This window comes from Plectropomus leopardus, chromosome 6, assembly GCF_026936395.1.
Source record: "Plectropomus leopardus strain MGB_pleo_1.0 chromosome 6, ASM2693639v1, whole genome shotgun sequence".
Lineage (NCBI taxonomy): Eukaryota > Metazoa > Chordata > Actinopteri > Perciformes > Serranidae > Plectropomus > Plectropomus leopardus.
The window spans coordinates 907,375-925,124 of NC_142181.1; the positions used below are offsets into that span (position 1 = coordinate 907,375).

The following is a 17,750-nucleotide window of genomic DNA, read 5'->3' on the forward strand; positions in this document are numbered from 1 at the left end:
CCTTTAGAGGAGCGAAACTCAGAGACAAAACAGGTTTTGAACTGCGTCACCATCAGTCAGGTGCAGGTCAGTCGACCTTTACGTGCAAAAGGAAATTAAGATTCCAGGAGTTTAATTAGAAACTCAACAGTGAAACAAAGAGACGCCTCCCAGTCGGAGAACCACAGTGATACCGGTGACATCTGTGGTTCTTTACGTTTGTGGGTGTAACAGTTTAATTAGAAACTCAACAGTGAAACAAAGAGACGCCTCCCAGTCAGAGAATGACAGCGATGCTGGTGACATTTCCTGCTGGAGTCATTAAAGAGGAATGCGTGATGGTGGAGCAGAGCGGGCGTGGATCAGGTTTAAGTTTCACTGCCTCATCTCAAACCAGCACACACCAGCAGGTGAATCCTCAGGGTCCAGTTCATCAGTAAGAACAGAAACCCGAGGTCATGGCCGGGAGAGGTTTGCTTTGGTTCCTTGTGCTGGCGATGTGTCTCCTGGTTCATTGTGGTCTGCCTGAGGTCCCTGAACCGGCTCAGTGCCTCGTCTCCGGGATCTACAGCCTGATCCGGGCACCGGAGAGTCAAGGCGAGCAGAGCTGCTATCGGGACTGCTTCGAGGAGCCTGACTGTCACATGGCGGTGGTGACCCGGCCCCTCCGCGGCCCTCAACAGTGTCTGCTGGTCAACTGTCTGAACCAGGGACAACACGAGTACCCCCGAGATCGCGGCGTGCAGATCAGGGTTTACCCCAAGAGCACCATCAGCAGCGGTAAGATGGATTCGTATTTTCTCCTGGGTTTGGGGTTTTTAGGGTTTATTAGTCAGTTGTAATAAACATAAATGTGCTGACTGCTGTTTAATGTCTCTCCTCCACAGAGCGAAGAGCCTCCCTCACCAAGTTCATCCGTTCTGGCGATGACGAGACTCGTAAGAACAAACCTTAAACTACTTTAAGATGCCAGGAAGTTAATGAGAAAAAAGTGTCCGAGTGTCTCTGTCCAAAACCAGAGAAATATTCTTGACATTGGATACAGATTAAAATAGCATCGTTACCTTTGGGATTCATATACCTTACCTTTGGGAGGTTTCATATTGCTCTATATGAAATTGTGTGCATTCATATTTTTATGTATTTCACAGAAGTAAAACCATAAAATAACGAAAAACTGTTTTACAGACAAAGAAGTCTCCTGAACTGCAGCTGTCCCCAGCTGTTCCCATTCAGTTGAGGGGTTTTGTGAAAAAATTTAGATTGCCATTTTTTTCTTAAAAAGTTGCCAAAAAAATCAAGGAAAAAATATATATGTTCTTTAAAATATGCAAAAAAATGTTTAAAGAAAAAATGATAAATGACAGTTTTTTCTTTCTTTAAAAGTTGCCGAATTTTTTTGAAATTGCCAATTTATTTAAAGAAGAAACGTCCACAATGTTTAAAAAATGTATCAGATTTTTTCCTTAGAAATGACCCAAAAAATTAAGAAAAAAAAAGAAAATAAGTATTTTTTTTACTTAAAAAAACAGCCCAAAATTTTAAAGACAAAAAGGGCAAACTGGAGATTCAGCTCTATCTCAAGACACTAAACTTTTAATATTTGCATAACAAAAGTGGTTGAAAACATGCATTCATTCGTGTTTTCTGTAGATTCGGTTAATTTTTGTAAAAAGATATCTTAGCAACAGTAACTAAGGTGGGCGGGGCTATCCCCAACATAAAACTGATTGATGCAAAGTCACTGCAAATGAAAATAAGACAAATAAAAATTCTGATTTTGACAAAATAATTTTTTTGCCGTCTCTCGTTTGCCCTCCAGATCGATGTTTTGACATCATGCAGAACGGCAGCTGCCGGTCGGGAATTCCCAAATTCTTCTACAACAGCACCAGTTCCAGGTGTGAGCGGTTCTTCACTGGCTGCGGGTCCAACAGGAACACGTTCGATACCCAGCAGGCCTGTGATGCCCTCTGCAGTCAGAAATGTAAGAGACGTCCAGAATATTTTAGCGGGAAACTCTTCATGTCAGCCTTTTTGTCATTTCTCTGCCCGACGTTTTAAATCCAGCGCTGAGAGCAACGCACGACCTTCGGTCTGTGAATTAAACATGAGATCTGGTCTCTGCAGTTCTTTGCTATCGGCCGATGGAACGCGGTCAGAGACCCCCCCTTCGCTTCAGCGATCCCACAGACGACCTTGAAATCGGCCCTCCGAACTTCTTCTTCTACAACATTTCGAGTTCAAAGTGTGAGGCGTTTTACTTCAGAGGCAGCGCGTCCAACGGGAACATCTTCAGGACTGAGCGCGAGTGTGAGAGCTTCTGTGGCGGCGTTCAAGGTAACGGCAGCTCTTTAAAGGCGATTTCTGCCGATGCTGCGCTCGCTGTTCGCAGTCATGTGACCCTTTAAAAAAGGGGCAAATTCCCGAAAACATTGGTGAAAAAAAGAAAATGACCAACAAAAAAAAAATAAATAAAGGATGATTATTAGAAAGATATTTTTAAAAAATAAAACTCTATTGAGAATCCTATAGTTACAATAATTTTATATTTAAAATAATGTTTCATGTATATATATTTGTTCTAATTTTATATTTAGATTTGTTACAGAAAAAAACGCTCTGTTTGTCTCATTGTCACATCCAGCTCCTTCAGCCAGCCGACCTGCAGACTCAGGTGAGACCCGCCGGGCTGCACCTTTGTTCTCATGAGAACTCTGATAAATATGACAGCAGCTGTTCCTCCACACGGAGAAGGTCACTACATGTACTTTATTTTGTTCTGGTATTTGTATCACAACAGCGACACTGTTTATTCTGACTGCCTGAGGTTCAAAGTTAGAGGCCAAAAGTATATGGACACCTCATCCACAAAGGGCAACCAGAGCCCAAATTACATGTAGCCAGTAGAATTTATTTAATTTAACAGACAAATATGTCCAGACTTTAACCCTTTGACACCTGGATTGACATCACTTTGCTTGTGCTGCATGTGGACGCCTTTCACAGGTGAACCTTTGAGCACTGAGCACATTTTTTTATTTCTTTAAAACATATTAGAAAAAGGCAATGAGTATCCAGGAAAGAAATTAGTAAATTTAGATTTTTTTTTTTTTCCAAAAAGCTAGGGAAAAATTTCCAGAGAAGCACTGTCTATTTAATTATTACATTTTTAAAATTATTTTACAGACTCGTTAGAATTTTTAAGTGATTAAGGATTTTCCTGCTTTTTGGTTTTTTTTTCAACTTTCCCATTTTTTGTTTGTTTGTTTTTTTTTTGGTTTTTTTTTTTGGAATATCCAATTCATTTTCTCGCATTTTTGTGAATAATTTTTCATAATTTCAGAGTCATTTTCTTCTGAAATTGCACGCTGCCTTTTTCCCGTTTTTTATAAAGAAAGTGAGTCAGTTTGCTCAAGTTTTAAAGGGATTTCAACCAGTGAAACAAACATGATGACACAGCTGATGTCTCTCTGTCTGTCTGTCTCTCTCTGTCTCTGTCTCTCTCTGTCTCTGTCTCTCTCTGTCTGTCTCTCTCTGTCTCTGTCTCTGTCTCTCTCTGTCTGTCTCTCTCTGTCTCTGTCTCTGTCTCTCTCTGTCTGTCTCTCTCTGTCTCTGTCTCTCTCTGTCTGTCTCTGTCTCTCTCTCTGTCTGTCTCTCTCTGTCTCTGTCTCTCCTCTCGTTTAGAAGACGTCTTCGATGATGTGTCCTGTGTTTGTCCTCGTGCTCACCATCGCTATAATCATCTCCAGGACATCATCGGCAGACCAAACCAGCATTGGCGCACCGGCTGGTAACAATGAGTGTGTGACACCTCGTGTCCTTGTGTCCTTGTGTCCTCGTGTGTTGCAGCAGTTTGTTCTGCAGAAATTTTTCATGAATGCTGAAAAAAATATTTTTAATCTGCACTTTGTGGTAATGATTCTGGGATTTTAGGACATTTGTAGGATTTTTGCACATATATAGGAATTCAGAACATTTCTCAAATTTCAGGACATTTTGTGTTAGGATTTTAGGATGTTCTTTAGGATTTTAGCACATTTCTAGGATTTTAGAACAATATTAAGATTTTAGGACATGACCAGGATTTCAGAGCAACGTTAAGATTTCAGGAGCTTTACAGGATTTTAGGACACATCTGGGATTTTAACACATTTCTAGAATATTATCATACTTTTTATGAGGTTTTCATGATTTTACGACATTTATATATTTTAGTACCTTTCTAGGATTGTAGGAGTTTTGTAGGATTTCAGGACATTGTTCAGATTTTGGGATATTTTAAGGATTTGAGTCAGTTTCTCGGATTTTAGAAGACTGTTAAGATTTAATGACGTTTTGGATTTTAGGACGTTTTTAGGATTTTAGGATGTTTCACTTCATCACTTAATTTTCATTGTGAATTAGAAAACTGTTGGGGGGCCATATTTGGCCCGCAGGCCGCCAGTTGAGCATCACTGCCCTAAATCGTCCCCACAGGACCTCAGGTTAACATCCGAAATCTCGCGTTCTCTCCTGCAGACAATTTTCATACAACTTCTCCGCGACGACTCGAGGACAGAGCATCTACAGAGCAGCTCCGGCCTCGGACCGCGGCAGCTCCAAAGCCTACGTCTGAACCGCCTCCACACCTCCTGTCCGATGTCCCCTCACAGGCTGATTCGTGTGCTGCGTTCAGACGCCTTTCACAAGCTTTTTTAACCCTTTAAAACCTGAGCAAAATGGTTCGATTCCTAATGAAAACACAGCTAAAAGACAATGAGACACTTGGCAAGAAATGTCCCTCAAAGGAAAATAGCAGAAGCTAACAAAAACACAGGCTTTAGTTGAAAAAGGAGAAGAAAAGTAGAAAAGGAAAATTATTCAAAAATTTAAAAAATTAGATAGATAGAAACATGTCATTTTCTCTTTTTCTTTTTCTTTTAAGCGATAGTGATAAGAACATCTGGGATGTTAGGGGTTAACACATCTCTGTGAAGATGTGTGCAGATTAGTCTCTGATTCGTGGCTGAGTGAGCCTCAATCTCATCTCATCACTTTATTCTCCTGCGAGCGGACATTAGTCAGGAGAAGGCTTCGTAGAGGAGCAGCTCTCGGTCAGTCGGGTCAGCCTCGCCCTGATGCCGGCTCTCCTCCCTCTCTTCACTTTTCGGTTTCGTTTCTCCCCTCTGGTCTGACTCCCTGCCCTCTGCTGCGTTCAGTCCAAACTCCACACAACTGTCCCCGATGTTGATAAGTGCTTCTCTGTTGTAGAAAAGTGATGCTTCAGCAGAAGGAGTCATGCAGTTGAAAAGATAGAAAAATATGGCAAAATATAGCAAAAAAAGTTAGATTTTAGGATGAATCCCGGATCCTACAATCTTGTTCTTGTTTGGGTTTTTTTTTGCAGATTATTTTTGCAGATATTTTTAACTTTTCATTATTTAAATTTTGGGTAATTTCTTGTTGAGTTGCTCATTGTCTTCTCTGTGTTGTTGGTGGGTTTTTAAAAATTAATTTAGCCAATTTAACGAAGGAACTTTATTGTGAAGGGCGCTCCTGCTTTGATCTGAATCTTCTTGTACTGTTGATGTCGGTGAGATTTTAAAAGGTCACAACTTTCCAACCTGTCCTGTTTGTGTCACCTGGGTTTTTCATGTTATAAATAAAGGTTTCCTGAATCAGTGTGAGCGTTTTCCTCTCTGCTGCTGTGACGACGCAGAGCCGCAGAGCCGCAGACAGAGAAGGTCAGAGATGAGCTCAGTTCTTGTCTATCACAACATATTGATCATTTATAATGACTCAACTCACAGTATTTGCATACACACAGTGAAACAAAGAGACGCCTCCCAGTCGGAGAACCACAGTGATACCGGTGACATCTGTGGTTCTTTACGTTTGTGGGTGTAACAGTTTAATTAGAAACTCAACAGTGAAACAAAGAGACGCCTCCCAGTCAGAGAATGACAGCGATGCTGGTGACATTTCCTGCTGGAGTCATTAAAGAGGAATGCGTGATGGTGGAGCAGAGCGGGCGTGGATCAGGTTTAAGTTTCACTGCCTCATCTCAAACCAGCACACACCAGCAGGTGAATCCTCAGGGTCCAGTTCATCAGTAAGAACAGAAACCCGAGGTCATGGCCGGGAGAGGTTTGCTTTGGTTCCTTGTGCTGGCGATGTGTCTCCTGGTTCATTGTGGTCTGCCTGAGGTCCCTGAACCGGCTCAGTGCCTCGTCTCCGGGATCTACAGCCTGATCCGGGCGCCGGAGAGTCAAGGCGAGCAGATCAGGGTTTACCCCAAGAGCACCATCAGCAGCGGTAAGACTCACTTTTCTCCTTTTGGTTGAGGACCTGGAGTCGTGGTTCGTTGGCGGGATGCTTGAATTTTGTTAATAAATCTGAAGTGTGAGTATGAAAACTCAGAATTGTGTCTTTTTGAGAAGCTGAGTGGTTGAGATGAAAACCTGTTTAACGTCTTAAATCCACAGAACAAAAAGACGCCCTCCTCAGAGGCGCATTTGGCTTCGCTGATGAGACCCGTAAGAACAATCCTTTATTCTAATTAGTCGTTAAAATGCACTAAATTACTGTCAATGTGTCAGGATTTTTAGGATTTTATGACGATTATAGAATTTCATAAATGTCTAGGATTTTAATATGTTCCTAAGATTTTAGGACATCTCTAGAAATTTGGTACATTTTTAGTATCAAAGTAAATTTTTAGGATTTTACCATATTCAAGGATTTTAGGATGTTAGGACATTTCTATGATTTTAGCACAATTCTGAGATTTTTGGTCATTTTTATGAATTTAGGACGTTTCTGGGATTTCAGGACATTTCTTGGATATTAGGATATTTCTCTGACTTTACGAAATTTCTAGGATTTGTGGATGCTTCTAGAATTTAATGATATTTTTAAGATTTTAGGACTTTAAGATGTCTGTAGAATTGAAGGATATTTTTTGGATTTTAGGACGTAAGTTTCTTAGGACCTCTTTCGGGAGTGCCGAGGATACTGAATCTGGCACTTTTTTGGATAAACACGTTCTATTTTGCTGCTTTTTTATGCAGTTGAGTATCTCTGATAGTATTTCATTTGACATCTGCAGTATAATGTGAATGGCGTGCGGCATGACGCCACTTTAGAGCATTTTGGTGGCATCTCGTAAACTGAACTGCAAAATCACTCAAACACACCGAGCTGGACGGACCGCAGGGCTCACCGCAGCTGCTGCAGGAATGTGAGCTCGGTTCTGCGCTGAAACGTTCGGGATGAAAGTGAAAGTCCTTCAGTGAACTCTGGTCCAGCAGCCAGAACCCCTCCTAACCCCGGTTCAGTTCGGCTGTGTTTTGTGCCGTCTCTGTTTCTCCCTCCAGTCCGACGTCTTGACGTGATGAAGTACAGCAGCTGTCCGTCAGAGACTCCCAGATTCTTCTACAACGTGACCAAACGCAGGTGTGAGCGGATCTACGGCGGCTGTGGCTTCACACAAAGCGTCAAAGTAAGCGTGTATGTTGTTCAGACCCTGATGATGCCTGTGGGGGAAACCGTTTATGTTGTGATCATAGACTGTACGTAAAGATGGACGGCGCGTCCCCGCTGACCCCCGCTGACCCCCGCTATGCTGAGGTGAGGTTAAACGAGGATACGGGCGCTGTCGTCGTGCACTGACGATGTCATTGAGAGCATCTATGCAGTATCGATATCCGCGGTGGGGGAGTTCCCGCCCAAACGCCAATCAACCAATCGTGAACAGCTGAGCTGAATGTGAGCGCAGCGATTGGTTGTCACAGCTGTCAATTATGGCGGAAAATTCCCCTTTTGTATAATTTAATAACTCCTTAAAACACTTGCGCGAACATCTCTGTATTTTGGGGAAAATTCAGGAGTTTCCTTATTTCATGCTAATTTTTTGTGTTTAGTTTGTTAATCTGTTGGTGAAAGAAAAAGATTCACACAAACGTCGTGTTTCACAGCTGATTTACCGAGTTATTCTTCGGTTTGAATCCTTCATCGTGAATTATAGTGAAAACTGAAACCTGCTGCAAAATAAACACACTTTCATTCTCGTGTCATTAAAACGACACTGCAGGGCAACGTTTCCACATCAAGTTAAATGATCTGCTCTGAGGAGCTTTTCCAAAAACTGTGCGGAGACAAAATCAATCAGACATTAAATGTTCAATATTAACCCTTTGAAACATCTGCAAATGCGTTTGCTTTCCTTCAAAAATACGGCAAGAAGGAAATGAGCAATGAAAGAAGAAATGACCCAAAAATCAGCAAGAAATTAGTGGAAAGTTCAAGTAATAGAAATAAAAAAGGTAAAGAACGTTTTTAAAAAAGGTAAAAAAACACAAATGATCTGCTTAAAGTGCTAAAAAAATAATTATTACGTGACATTATTTTAAATATGTAATCAGAATATTTATGAATATAGTTTTCCCCCAGATGTTTTTTTTTCCCTAAAATAATAGTTCTCTAAAACTACTAATTTCTTGCATTTTGTGGAACATTTCTTACTGATTTCTAACATCTTTTAAAAAAAAGCGCACCAGTTTTCTGAGACTGACTGAAAGCAGCACAAAAGTGTCGTCACTGTGTGTTTCAAAGGGCTAAACAAATTCATGAATAAATATTTATTAAACTGATCATTTAAAGTAGACTTTGTGTAAAACACATCAGTGTGAAATGCTGCTGTGAAGGAAAGTTTCAAAGCTAAAACCAAAAAGCGAAAATGATTCACTGAAGATTTTAAACTGTGAACTTGGACAGACGGGACACATGTGGACGCTGCGTTCTTGTTTTAGGTCCAATAATCGGGACGTCTCCCGTCAGAGAGCAGCGCTGCAGGTTGAAACGAGGGGAGGCTGGCTGGTCACCCCAAAATCTATCATCACGTTTTAATGGAGGGAAATCGAACACCGGAGACGCCCTGAGAGACACATCAGACACTTCATATAAAGAAAATACAAGAAAATGTATCGTTGGCACAAAGTCAGCCTGCGATGAACATAAAAACCTGAGAGCGAACGAAGACGTTTTTTATTTTAGGAGAACTTAAACTCCAGAGCGGCCCCTCTGGAGGACGCAGGAGAGTCACACAGGGTCTGAGAAACATCCGAAAACAATGTGAGACTACAGAGAGAAATGCCCCAAATCCCCAAAATCACTTAACCCTTTTCAGCACAAACGCAGAGAAACAGTCCAACCTCAGTCTTCCTCACATGCATCACATTCTCTGTGAGGTGTCCTCCATGAAGGGTCCTCTCTGAGGTGTCCTCTCTGAGGTGTCCTCTCTGAGGTGTCCTCTGCGCTCCTCAGTCAGTCTTCTGTTCTCATTGATCATTTTTAGACTCAGGACACTCGAGTGGAAGAGAAGAAAACAAAATAAGATCTGATTGTCCCAAATCTGTGAAACCTTTTCGTCTGCATTCTAGTGGGGTCTGCAGGTCTGTGGGTCTGCAGGTCTGTGGGTCTGCAGGTCTAAGGGTCTGTGGGTCTGTGGGTCTGCAGGTCTAAGGGTCTGCAGGTCTAAGGGTCTGTGGGTCTGTGGGTCTGCAGGTCTGTGGGTCTGCAGGTGTGTGGGTCTGCAGGTCTGTGGGTCTGTGGGTCTGTGGGTCTGCAGGTCTAAGGGTCTGTGGCTCTGTGGGTCTGTGGGTCTGTGGGTCTGCAGGTCTGTGGGTCTGCAGGTCTGCAGGTCTGCAGGTTTCAGTGTGTCCCCTTTATGATCTCTGACGCTCAAACTCTGAATCTTCTGTGTGTTCGTCTCTGCAGCTGACGGCCTTTGAGCAAGGCAGCAAAAACTGAAGGTCCACCAGAGGGCGCCACCGCTGAAGAACCAACAACCTGTGTGTGTGCGTATGTGTGTGTGTGTGTGTGTGTGTGTGTGTGTGTGTGTGTGTGTGTGTGTGTGTGTGTGTGTGTCGGGGCAGGAAGAGGAAAAGATGACCATTTCCTGCTGCAGCTAGAAAATAAAACAAACAGGAAACCAGGAGCAGAACTCTCAGAGCTCAACGAGGAGCCGCAGGAGGTGAGCAGGAACCAGGAGAACCAGGAGAACCAGTAGAACCAGGAGAACCAGGAGAACCAGGAGAACCAGAGTGTGGAGGACGCAGAGGGCCTGTAGAACCCTGAAGAACCCGGCAAACAGAACGTCCTACAGAGCTGAAGAGGAAGAAACCTGACAGACAAGATCTGATCTGAGGACAGAAGAACACACACACACACACACACACACACACACACACACACACACACACACTCTGTGGCAGAGATGACACACTCCTGAGAGAAGACGTGGATTCATTTTTTATTCTGCAAAAACAGAAGAAAAAGGTAAGAGTTGTTTCTTTAATCTGTCCAACAATTTATTTATTTATTTATTATATCAATATTCTTATTTATTTCTTATATCAGTATTTGTATTTATTTATTTATTATATTTTTATGTATTTATTTATTATTATAATTATTTGATCACTTATATTTATTTCATTTTTATGTATTTAAATCCAAATCAGTCTGTGTGTCTCACGAGAAATTTATTTTTAATGTATTTATTTATTATTTATATTTTATTGACATATAAGTGATGAAAATATTAATATTAACAATAATTATTGTATTTTGCTTTATATTTACATATATGTTTGTGATGAGTGAGCTACAATTTACCGAAACATTTCTATTTGTGGACAAACGTGCTGCAACTTCAAAATGACGCCGATTCAAAAACACAAACAAAAATCAAACATGCTTCAAAATAAACTAAATAAACTAAGAAATAATAATAAATGCTGCAGAAAGTCAAAATCAAAATTATTACCAGCTAACACAGAAACAAAAATATAAGAAAAAATAAAAATAAAAATAAAAATAAAAATAAAAATAAAAAAAAAAAAAAAATAAATAAAAATAAAAATGAATTCAACAGAAATAAAGCTGCTTTGTGGAAATAATTATGATGTAATCAGAGCCCACGTCCTGTTTCAGGACGATAACATCCAGTCTGTGGGACTCTGCTGTCCTCACTGTCCTCTGCTGTCCTCACTGTCCTCTGCTGTCCTCTACTGTCCTCTACTGTTCTCTACTGTCCTCTGCCATCCTCTACTGTCCTCTGCTGTCCTCTGCTGTCCTCACTGTCCTCTGCTGTCCTCTGCTGTCCTTACTGTCCTCTGCTGTCCTCACTGTCCTCTGCTGTCCTCTGCTGTCCTTACTGTCCTCTGCTGTCCTCACTGTCCTCTGCTGTCCTCTGCTGTCCTTACTGTCCTCTGCTGTCCTCTGCTGTCCTTACTGTCCTCTGCTGTCCTCTGCTGTCCTTACTGTCCTCTGCTGTTCTCTGCTGTCCTCACTGTCCTCTACTGTCCTCTACTGTTCTCTACTGTCCTCTGCCGTCCTCTACTGTCCTCTGCTGTCCTCTGCTGCCTTTACTGTCCTCTGCTGTCTTACTGTCCTCTGCTGTCCTCACTGTCCTCTGCTGTCCTCTGCTGTCCTCTGCTGTCCTTACTTTCCTCTGCTGTCTTACTGTCCTCTACTGCCCTTACTGTCCTCTGCTGTCCCCTGCTGTCTTTGCTGTCCTCTGCTGCCCTTACTGTCCTCGTTGTGTCTCTATACTGCATACAGTACTTCATGGATACTTAATGTGTTTAATTTGGGGGCCACTTTTGTGAAATAACAGTGGATCAGGGGCCCCTCAGAGCAGTCCTGTACATGTACATGGGATTTTTGGACATTTGTCAACTTTAAGGACATTTCTCAGATTTCTGGACATATGTTGGATTCCAGGACATTTTTAGGATTTTAATATGTTTCTAGGATTTTTGGTCTTTTCTAGGATTAGAGGACATTTAATGGATTTTAGGATTCTTGATGAATTTAAGAACATTTCTCAGATTTTAGGAAATTTATTGGATTTTGGGACATTTCTAGGATTTTACGGCATTTGGCGGATTTGATCATATTTCTTGGATTTTGGGACCTTTGCCTGATTTTAGGACATTTTGGAGATTTTAGGACACTTTTATGATTTTAGGACTTTTCTCAAGTTTAAGACATTTCAAGGATTTTACTGTGTTTCTAGGATTTAAAGACATGTCTTGATTTTAGGACATTTCTAGGATTTTAGGACATTTATTGGATTTTGGGACATTTCTAGGATTTTAGGACATCAGGGTCTTAGCTGTGTCCTCTGTCAGGGACTCTATCAGGGGCCAGAATTGGCTGTAAATTTAGTGTCACAGCTCGACTTTTTCACCGTGTCCCCGTTGTTGTTAATGTCTCTCAGAGGCAGAGAGACGAGACGTGGAGACAGAGTGGACATGTTTGACAGCAGAATTACTGACTCGCTGATGATTCGTGTTTTCTGAGTTTCGTGTTTCGTTTCTGTCGTTGTGAAACTGGAGACGGCAGCAGATTAACTGTCCGGACTTCTGCTTCTGTGACCCGCTGATCCGCCGAAACCACCAACTCTCTCTTTCATTCATCCGCTGACTCCACCGAAAAAAACTTCAGTGTCCCTGTCCTCATTTTGTGTCTCTTTGTGGTTGTTTTGACTTTTTTGGAGTTATTTTGTGTCTTTGGGGGTAATTTTGTGTCTTATTTTGAAGAATTTGTAGTCATTTTATAGTTATCATTTTGTCTCTCTTGTGTCTTTTTTTCATCCTTTTGATCCTTGTGACAAACAACAAGCTGTGTGCACTTTGTGCACGAAGCTTGTTGTTTGTTTGTTGTTTGTTTGTGTGTTTTTTTTTGTGCACCAGCATTTTTCTTCAGTTTTTTCTGATAAGTGTTTTGGGTTTTTTTGTGAATCCTGAGCTCTTTGACCTGTCAGTGAAAGACAGTCACAACAACTCTGGGCCCCGGGGCCTGCCGGGGCCCCTCTGTGATCCGCCCATGCTGTGTGTGTGTGTGTGTGTGTGTGTGAGTGTGAGTGTGTGTTTGTGTGTGTGTGTGTGTGTGTGTGTGTGTGTGTGTGTGTGTGTGTGTGTGTGTGTGTGTGTGTGCAGGCGTGTCGTTGTGTAACAGCCCTCATGGAGATCTGATCTGGGATCAGAGCAGAAGAAGGGAAAGTGAAAAGATGGTTGTGAGATAAAAAGATATCAGATGTCTCTCAGATGTCTCTCAGATGTCCCCAAGTCCTCTGTGATTAATGGACGTGATAAACGCAGGGACGGACAGATGGACAGGAGGTGATGCTGGAAAACATGATCCATTATCTGAAGTGAAAAAGACGAACATTTGGGAAATTATTTCATGTTCACACACAGGTTCTGGAAAATGATCCTTTGTACGTGTGCGTGTGTACGCGCGCGCGTGTGTGTGAGCGCGTGTGTGTGAGCGTGTGTGTGTGAGCGCGTGTGTGTATGCGTGTGTGTGTGTGTGTGTGTGTGTGTGTGTGTGTGCATTCCTATAGCTGGGAGTCATCGGTCAGTCAGCTGGTAAACACACACACACACCTCACAAAAGAGCTGACACAAAACTCATTAACTCGGCCCTCAGCACAGGTCAACACACACACACACACACACACACACACACACACACACACACACACACACACACACACACACACACACTGTAATAACGTCCTTGTTGAATGAAAAGTGATTTTTTTCTCTTTGGGGAAATGATTCGGAGAAAAGGAACAGGAAGTAGTTTGACATTGAAGCAGAGAGTCGGGGTGTGACCCTCGAGGACGCTCTGATTTCTGTTTGGGACGCGGCCAAAAAAACACTCCAAAGTTGATTTACAGAAAAAAGTCAGACGACTCTGATTAAAGTCGAGAGACAAACTCTGGAGAAAAACCCGTCAGAGTAAAAGTCCTACATTAAAATGTGCTGACAGCACATCAGCTGATGAATGTGGAGATATTTTATGTTTCATTTTTGTTTCTTACGTGTTGGATTAATGAATCTGATCAGACGAGTGTGAGTCTTAGTGCATCTACATAAACCATAACCAGACCTATTTTGAATTAGAATAGACACCTTACTGATATTTTTCACATACTCTCTTAATATTTTTCTGATATTTTACTTCTATTTGTTTGATATTTTTACTGACAATTTACAATTTACGCATATTTCACAGAAACTTAAGGATATTTTTCAAATTCTTTTTAGATGTTCAATGGCTTTTTTCTTTTTACTAATATTTTTTAATATTTTGCAAAAACAAAAAAAAACAAAAACAAAGTTTTTGCTAATATTTTGAGGATTTTTTTAACAAATAACTTTCTACTGTTTTGCCAAAATTTGTGAGATATTTGTGATTTTTTATGTATATTTTACTATTTTTTTCTGATATTTTGCAAGTATTTTTTTCCTGCCATTTTAACAATATTTTGTTAAAACGACAGTTTTGTAATTTTTTGGGATATATTTACTAATCATTTTCTACTGTTTTACTGTAAATTTTGGAATATTTTAAAAAATTTTAAGGATATTTTAATAATATTGTTTTAGATGTTTTATGTATATTTTACCAATATTTTTCAGATATTTTTACTAATAATTTTCTGCTGTTGATCTGAAATTTGGGGAATATCATACAGAATGTATTTTACCTTTTTGTCTGATATTTTGCTTGTATTTTTTTCTGCTATTTTATTAATATTCATCTGATATTTTACAGATATTTTTACAGATAATTATCTACTGTTTTACAAAGATTTGAACAGTATTTCACATCATTTTAACGATATTATACTATATCATGGAAATATTTTGTGCATATTTTACTAATATTTGTCTGGTATTTTATTAATATGTTTTACTGCTGGTTAAATGACAAGGACAAAACAAAACAAACAAAACAAAACAAAACAAAACAAAACAAAACAAACAAAACAAAACAAAACAAAACAAAACAAACAAAACAAACAAAACAAAACAAAACAAAACAAAACAAAACAAAACAAAAAACAAACAACGTGTGGTTTTTAAAGATGATAGCTTTTTGTTTTTCTGTTAAATGGCGCCATGCATTATGATGACGTCAAACATTTTTATTTTCAACAATAAAAAGTTTGTTTTTATTCAGTTAAACAGCAACACGAGAAAAAAGCCCGAAAGTCCGACTGCAGCTGAAGTGACGCTAAAGCCTTCACTTTTCTTGCGCCGCCGCTTCCTTTTTGATTCCGACGCCCGTGAACGCATCCCAGCATGCCCTGCAGTGAGTGTGTGTGTCAGTGAGTGTGGTGTGTGTGTGCTGGTGTGTCGGGTGTGTGTGTGCTGGTGAGTTGCTGAGTGTGTGTGCAGCAGCAGCAGCAGAGGGACTCGGTGTCGCCGCGGAGCCGCTCGGTCGCTCCGCTTCTCTCCGGGAAACAGCTCACTCTGTGTCCGCCGCTCGAGCCGCTTCAGCCGGGCTTCTGCAGAAAGTTTGAGCCGCTGATCCGCCGCCATGGCTCCCCGCTGTGAGTTCTCATACACACACACAGACACACAGACACACCGGGTGCAGAGTGTGTGTGAGCGGTTGGTCAGAGGGTGTGAAGGTGAGCTGAGTGAACAGCAGCAGGTCTGAGCTGCAAAAACAGACAGAAATCTGCATCATTTCTGGATTAAAAGTTCTTAAAATGTTAAAAAAATGCGAAAATGTCTGTTTTTGTGAAGCTCGAGGTGACACATTCACACGTTTGTCTAAAATGCAGAAATATACTTAGATATTTCAGCAACAAAAACCGAGAAAAGCTACAGTTTTTTCGTTCTTGAGGAGGTGAGACTGGACTTTTTGGGGTCTTTTTTTCACTAAAAATGACTTTAACGATGAATTAAAGATCAGAATTCTTCAGTTTTTTAGACTTGTCATGTTGATCGAGTTGTGTACTCAGAGTTTAATTCGGGTTTGTTCTTGAAGAGGTGAAGCTGATTTTTTATTTTTATTTTCTGCTTTTTTGTGTGTTTTTTCTCTGAAACTGATTTGAAGTCTGAAGTTAAGATCAGAGTGAATCTTTCAGACTTGTCCTGACGTTTGAGTCGGTGCTCAGAGTTTGTTGGACTTTTTAATGTTAAATTGAAGATCAGAATTGTTTTTGTGGACTTGTCTTGTTATCTTACATATTGAGTTTGAGTGTGAGTCCGCTGAAGAGTTTTGAAGGTCAGAGGTCGTTTCTCGGCTGCAGTAAAGCTCAGTCTGTCCGATTAACCCTTTGAAACCTGAGCAGCAGATTGGTTTGATTTTTTGTTTTTTGAAATGCGGGGCAGAAAAGCCAACATCCAACTTGGCAATAAATGTCCCAAAATTTACAAGGAAGAAATAAAAGATGAAAGTGTAGGCTTATTTAAATGATCCATAAAATAGGAAAAAAGGTTCAAAAATATGTGTTTCTAATTATAATAACTGTATATTTAAAATTTTATTAAAGAAACATGATAAAATATATGAAATAAATGCGTACTTTTTTTTCTTATTATTTTCAGGTAATTTTGTTGTTTCAATAACGCTTCACTATTTTTTGGGCTGTGTCTTGTTGTCTTCTCTGCATGTTTTTGAGAGAAATCAGTCTGCAGGTTTCAAAGGGTTAAATGAACTTTAGTCAGAAAAGTCTTAAAATGTTTGTCATCTCATTTTGTTAAAAAAAAAAAAGGTTCGATAAAGTTTTTGGGTTTTTTTGTCTCAGAGTGTCTTTGACGTCTCCGTGCAGGGTGCTGTGTTTGGGCATGATGTCACTGATTGACCTGTCCTGAGGAGTTTGTCCTCCATCAGGACGTCAATCACGACAGTGAGACGTCCTGCGCTCTGTCTCATGTCTTGTCAGTATTTTGTTGGACTTTTTGGTGCAGACTGAGACATTGTCTCCGCTCAGACAAGTGAAGTTAATGCTGAAGAGACAGAGACAGCCTGTCTGTCCACAGAGAAAGCCTATCTGTCCACAGAGACATGGAAACAGCATGTCTGTCCTGTCGGTGGTCCTGCTGCATTCACTGTCACATTCTCGGAGGTTTCTACATAGTTTATAAATGTGCAGCCTGCTGAGTCAGCGGAGACAGATTAGAGGAATGTGGACAGATCAAAGTGTCTCTGTCTGTCTCTCTGTCTCTGTCTGTCTCTTCTTTATGTCTTTAACTCATCTCCATTGTGAATAAACAGAGAAATATGAGTTGACACATAAATAAACTGAATGGATGAACAGAAATTCACTGGCTGTCACATTTTAACTTCCTCTCCCTTTGACCTTTGACCTCTTTACTGTCGGTCAGTCAGTGATAGGTCTGGGCGATAAAACGATAACAATATCAATCGCAAAATAACTATTCCTCGATTTAAATATGAGACGTAGTCGATAGAAGACATCACAGACGTGTTCTGACAGACAACACGAACAGACAATGATAATACGATTAGAGACGTGGAGAACCAAATGCAGTGAAGGTCTTTGACTGTCGAACAGCTGAGTGTTTGACAGCCACAGCATTTCATCATGGCGGATCAAACAGCCGATGGTGCAACAGCAGCGCAGTGAGACAGACAGACAGAGCGCAGCTTCTCCTCACAGCACCAAAGTGTCTGAAACAGACACATCTGCAGAGGTGAAAGTGACTTCTTTAGACTCTACAGACGACTTTGTGTTAGTTTCAGCTTTAATCAGACTTTGGATGAATTATTTAGAAACAGCAGGACGCATCGCTCCGTGTCTCATCCAGCCGCTCGCGCTGAGCTCTCATTATTATTACCAGGGGCAGATGTAATGTTTTGGGGGCCCGGGGCCACAAGCACATGAGCTTATTTTCAGCCTTTCTCTAACTGTGAATGTCGGCAGGCTGTTGGCAGCTATAGGAGAAGTAGGC

At 40.9% G+C, this 17,750-nt stretch overlaps 2 protein-coding genes across 10 annotated transcripts in view; both read left to right on the plus strand.

Annotated features, from left to right (window-relative positions):
• Positions 1–51: 51 nt before the first annotated feature.
• Positions 52–5,643, plus strand: LOC121963177 (tissue factor pathway inhibitor-like). 8 transcript variants are annotated; one of them, XM_088078429.1, is made up of 7 exons: positions 52–759; positions 867–917; positions 1,802–1,966; positions 2,110–2,319; positions 2,580–2,656; positions 3,667–3,782; positions 4,501–5,643. In XM_088078429.1, the coding sequence occupies exons 1-7, from the start codon at positions 438–440 to the stop codon at positions 4,595–4,597; spliced, it is 1,038 nt and encodes a 345-aa protein (XP_087934555.1). In that variant the 5' UTR covers positions 52–437; the 3' UTR covers positions 4,598–5,643. The 8 variants fall into 8 exon arrangements, with proteins under 8 accessions (XP_087934555.1, XP_087934553.1, XP_087934556.1 ...); XM_088078427.1 differs by having other exon boundaries at positions 3,667–3,772; XM_088078430.1 differs by having other exon boundaries at positions 3,670–3,782.
• A 148-nt stretch (positions 5,644–5,791) lies between these two features.
• Positions 5,792–17,750, plus strand: part of LOC121942834 (exocyst complex component 3-like protein 2) — a 53,878-nt gene continuing 41,919 nt past the window's right edge. The window contains exons 1-3 of one of the 2 annotated variants that reach the window (XM_088078425.1): positions 5,792–6,276; positions 7,338–7,462; positions 9,739–10,299. The gene's annotated coding sequence lies outside the window, so the exon portion shown is untranslated. Of the gene's footprint in view, positions 6,277–7,337; positions 7,463–9,738; positions 10,300–14,814; positions 15,377–17,750 lie in introns of those variants that run through there. The other variant, XM_088078424.1, reaches the window with a different exon arrangement.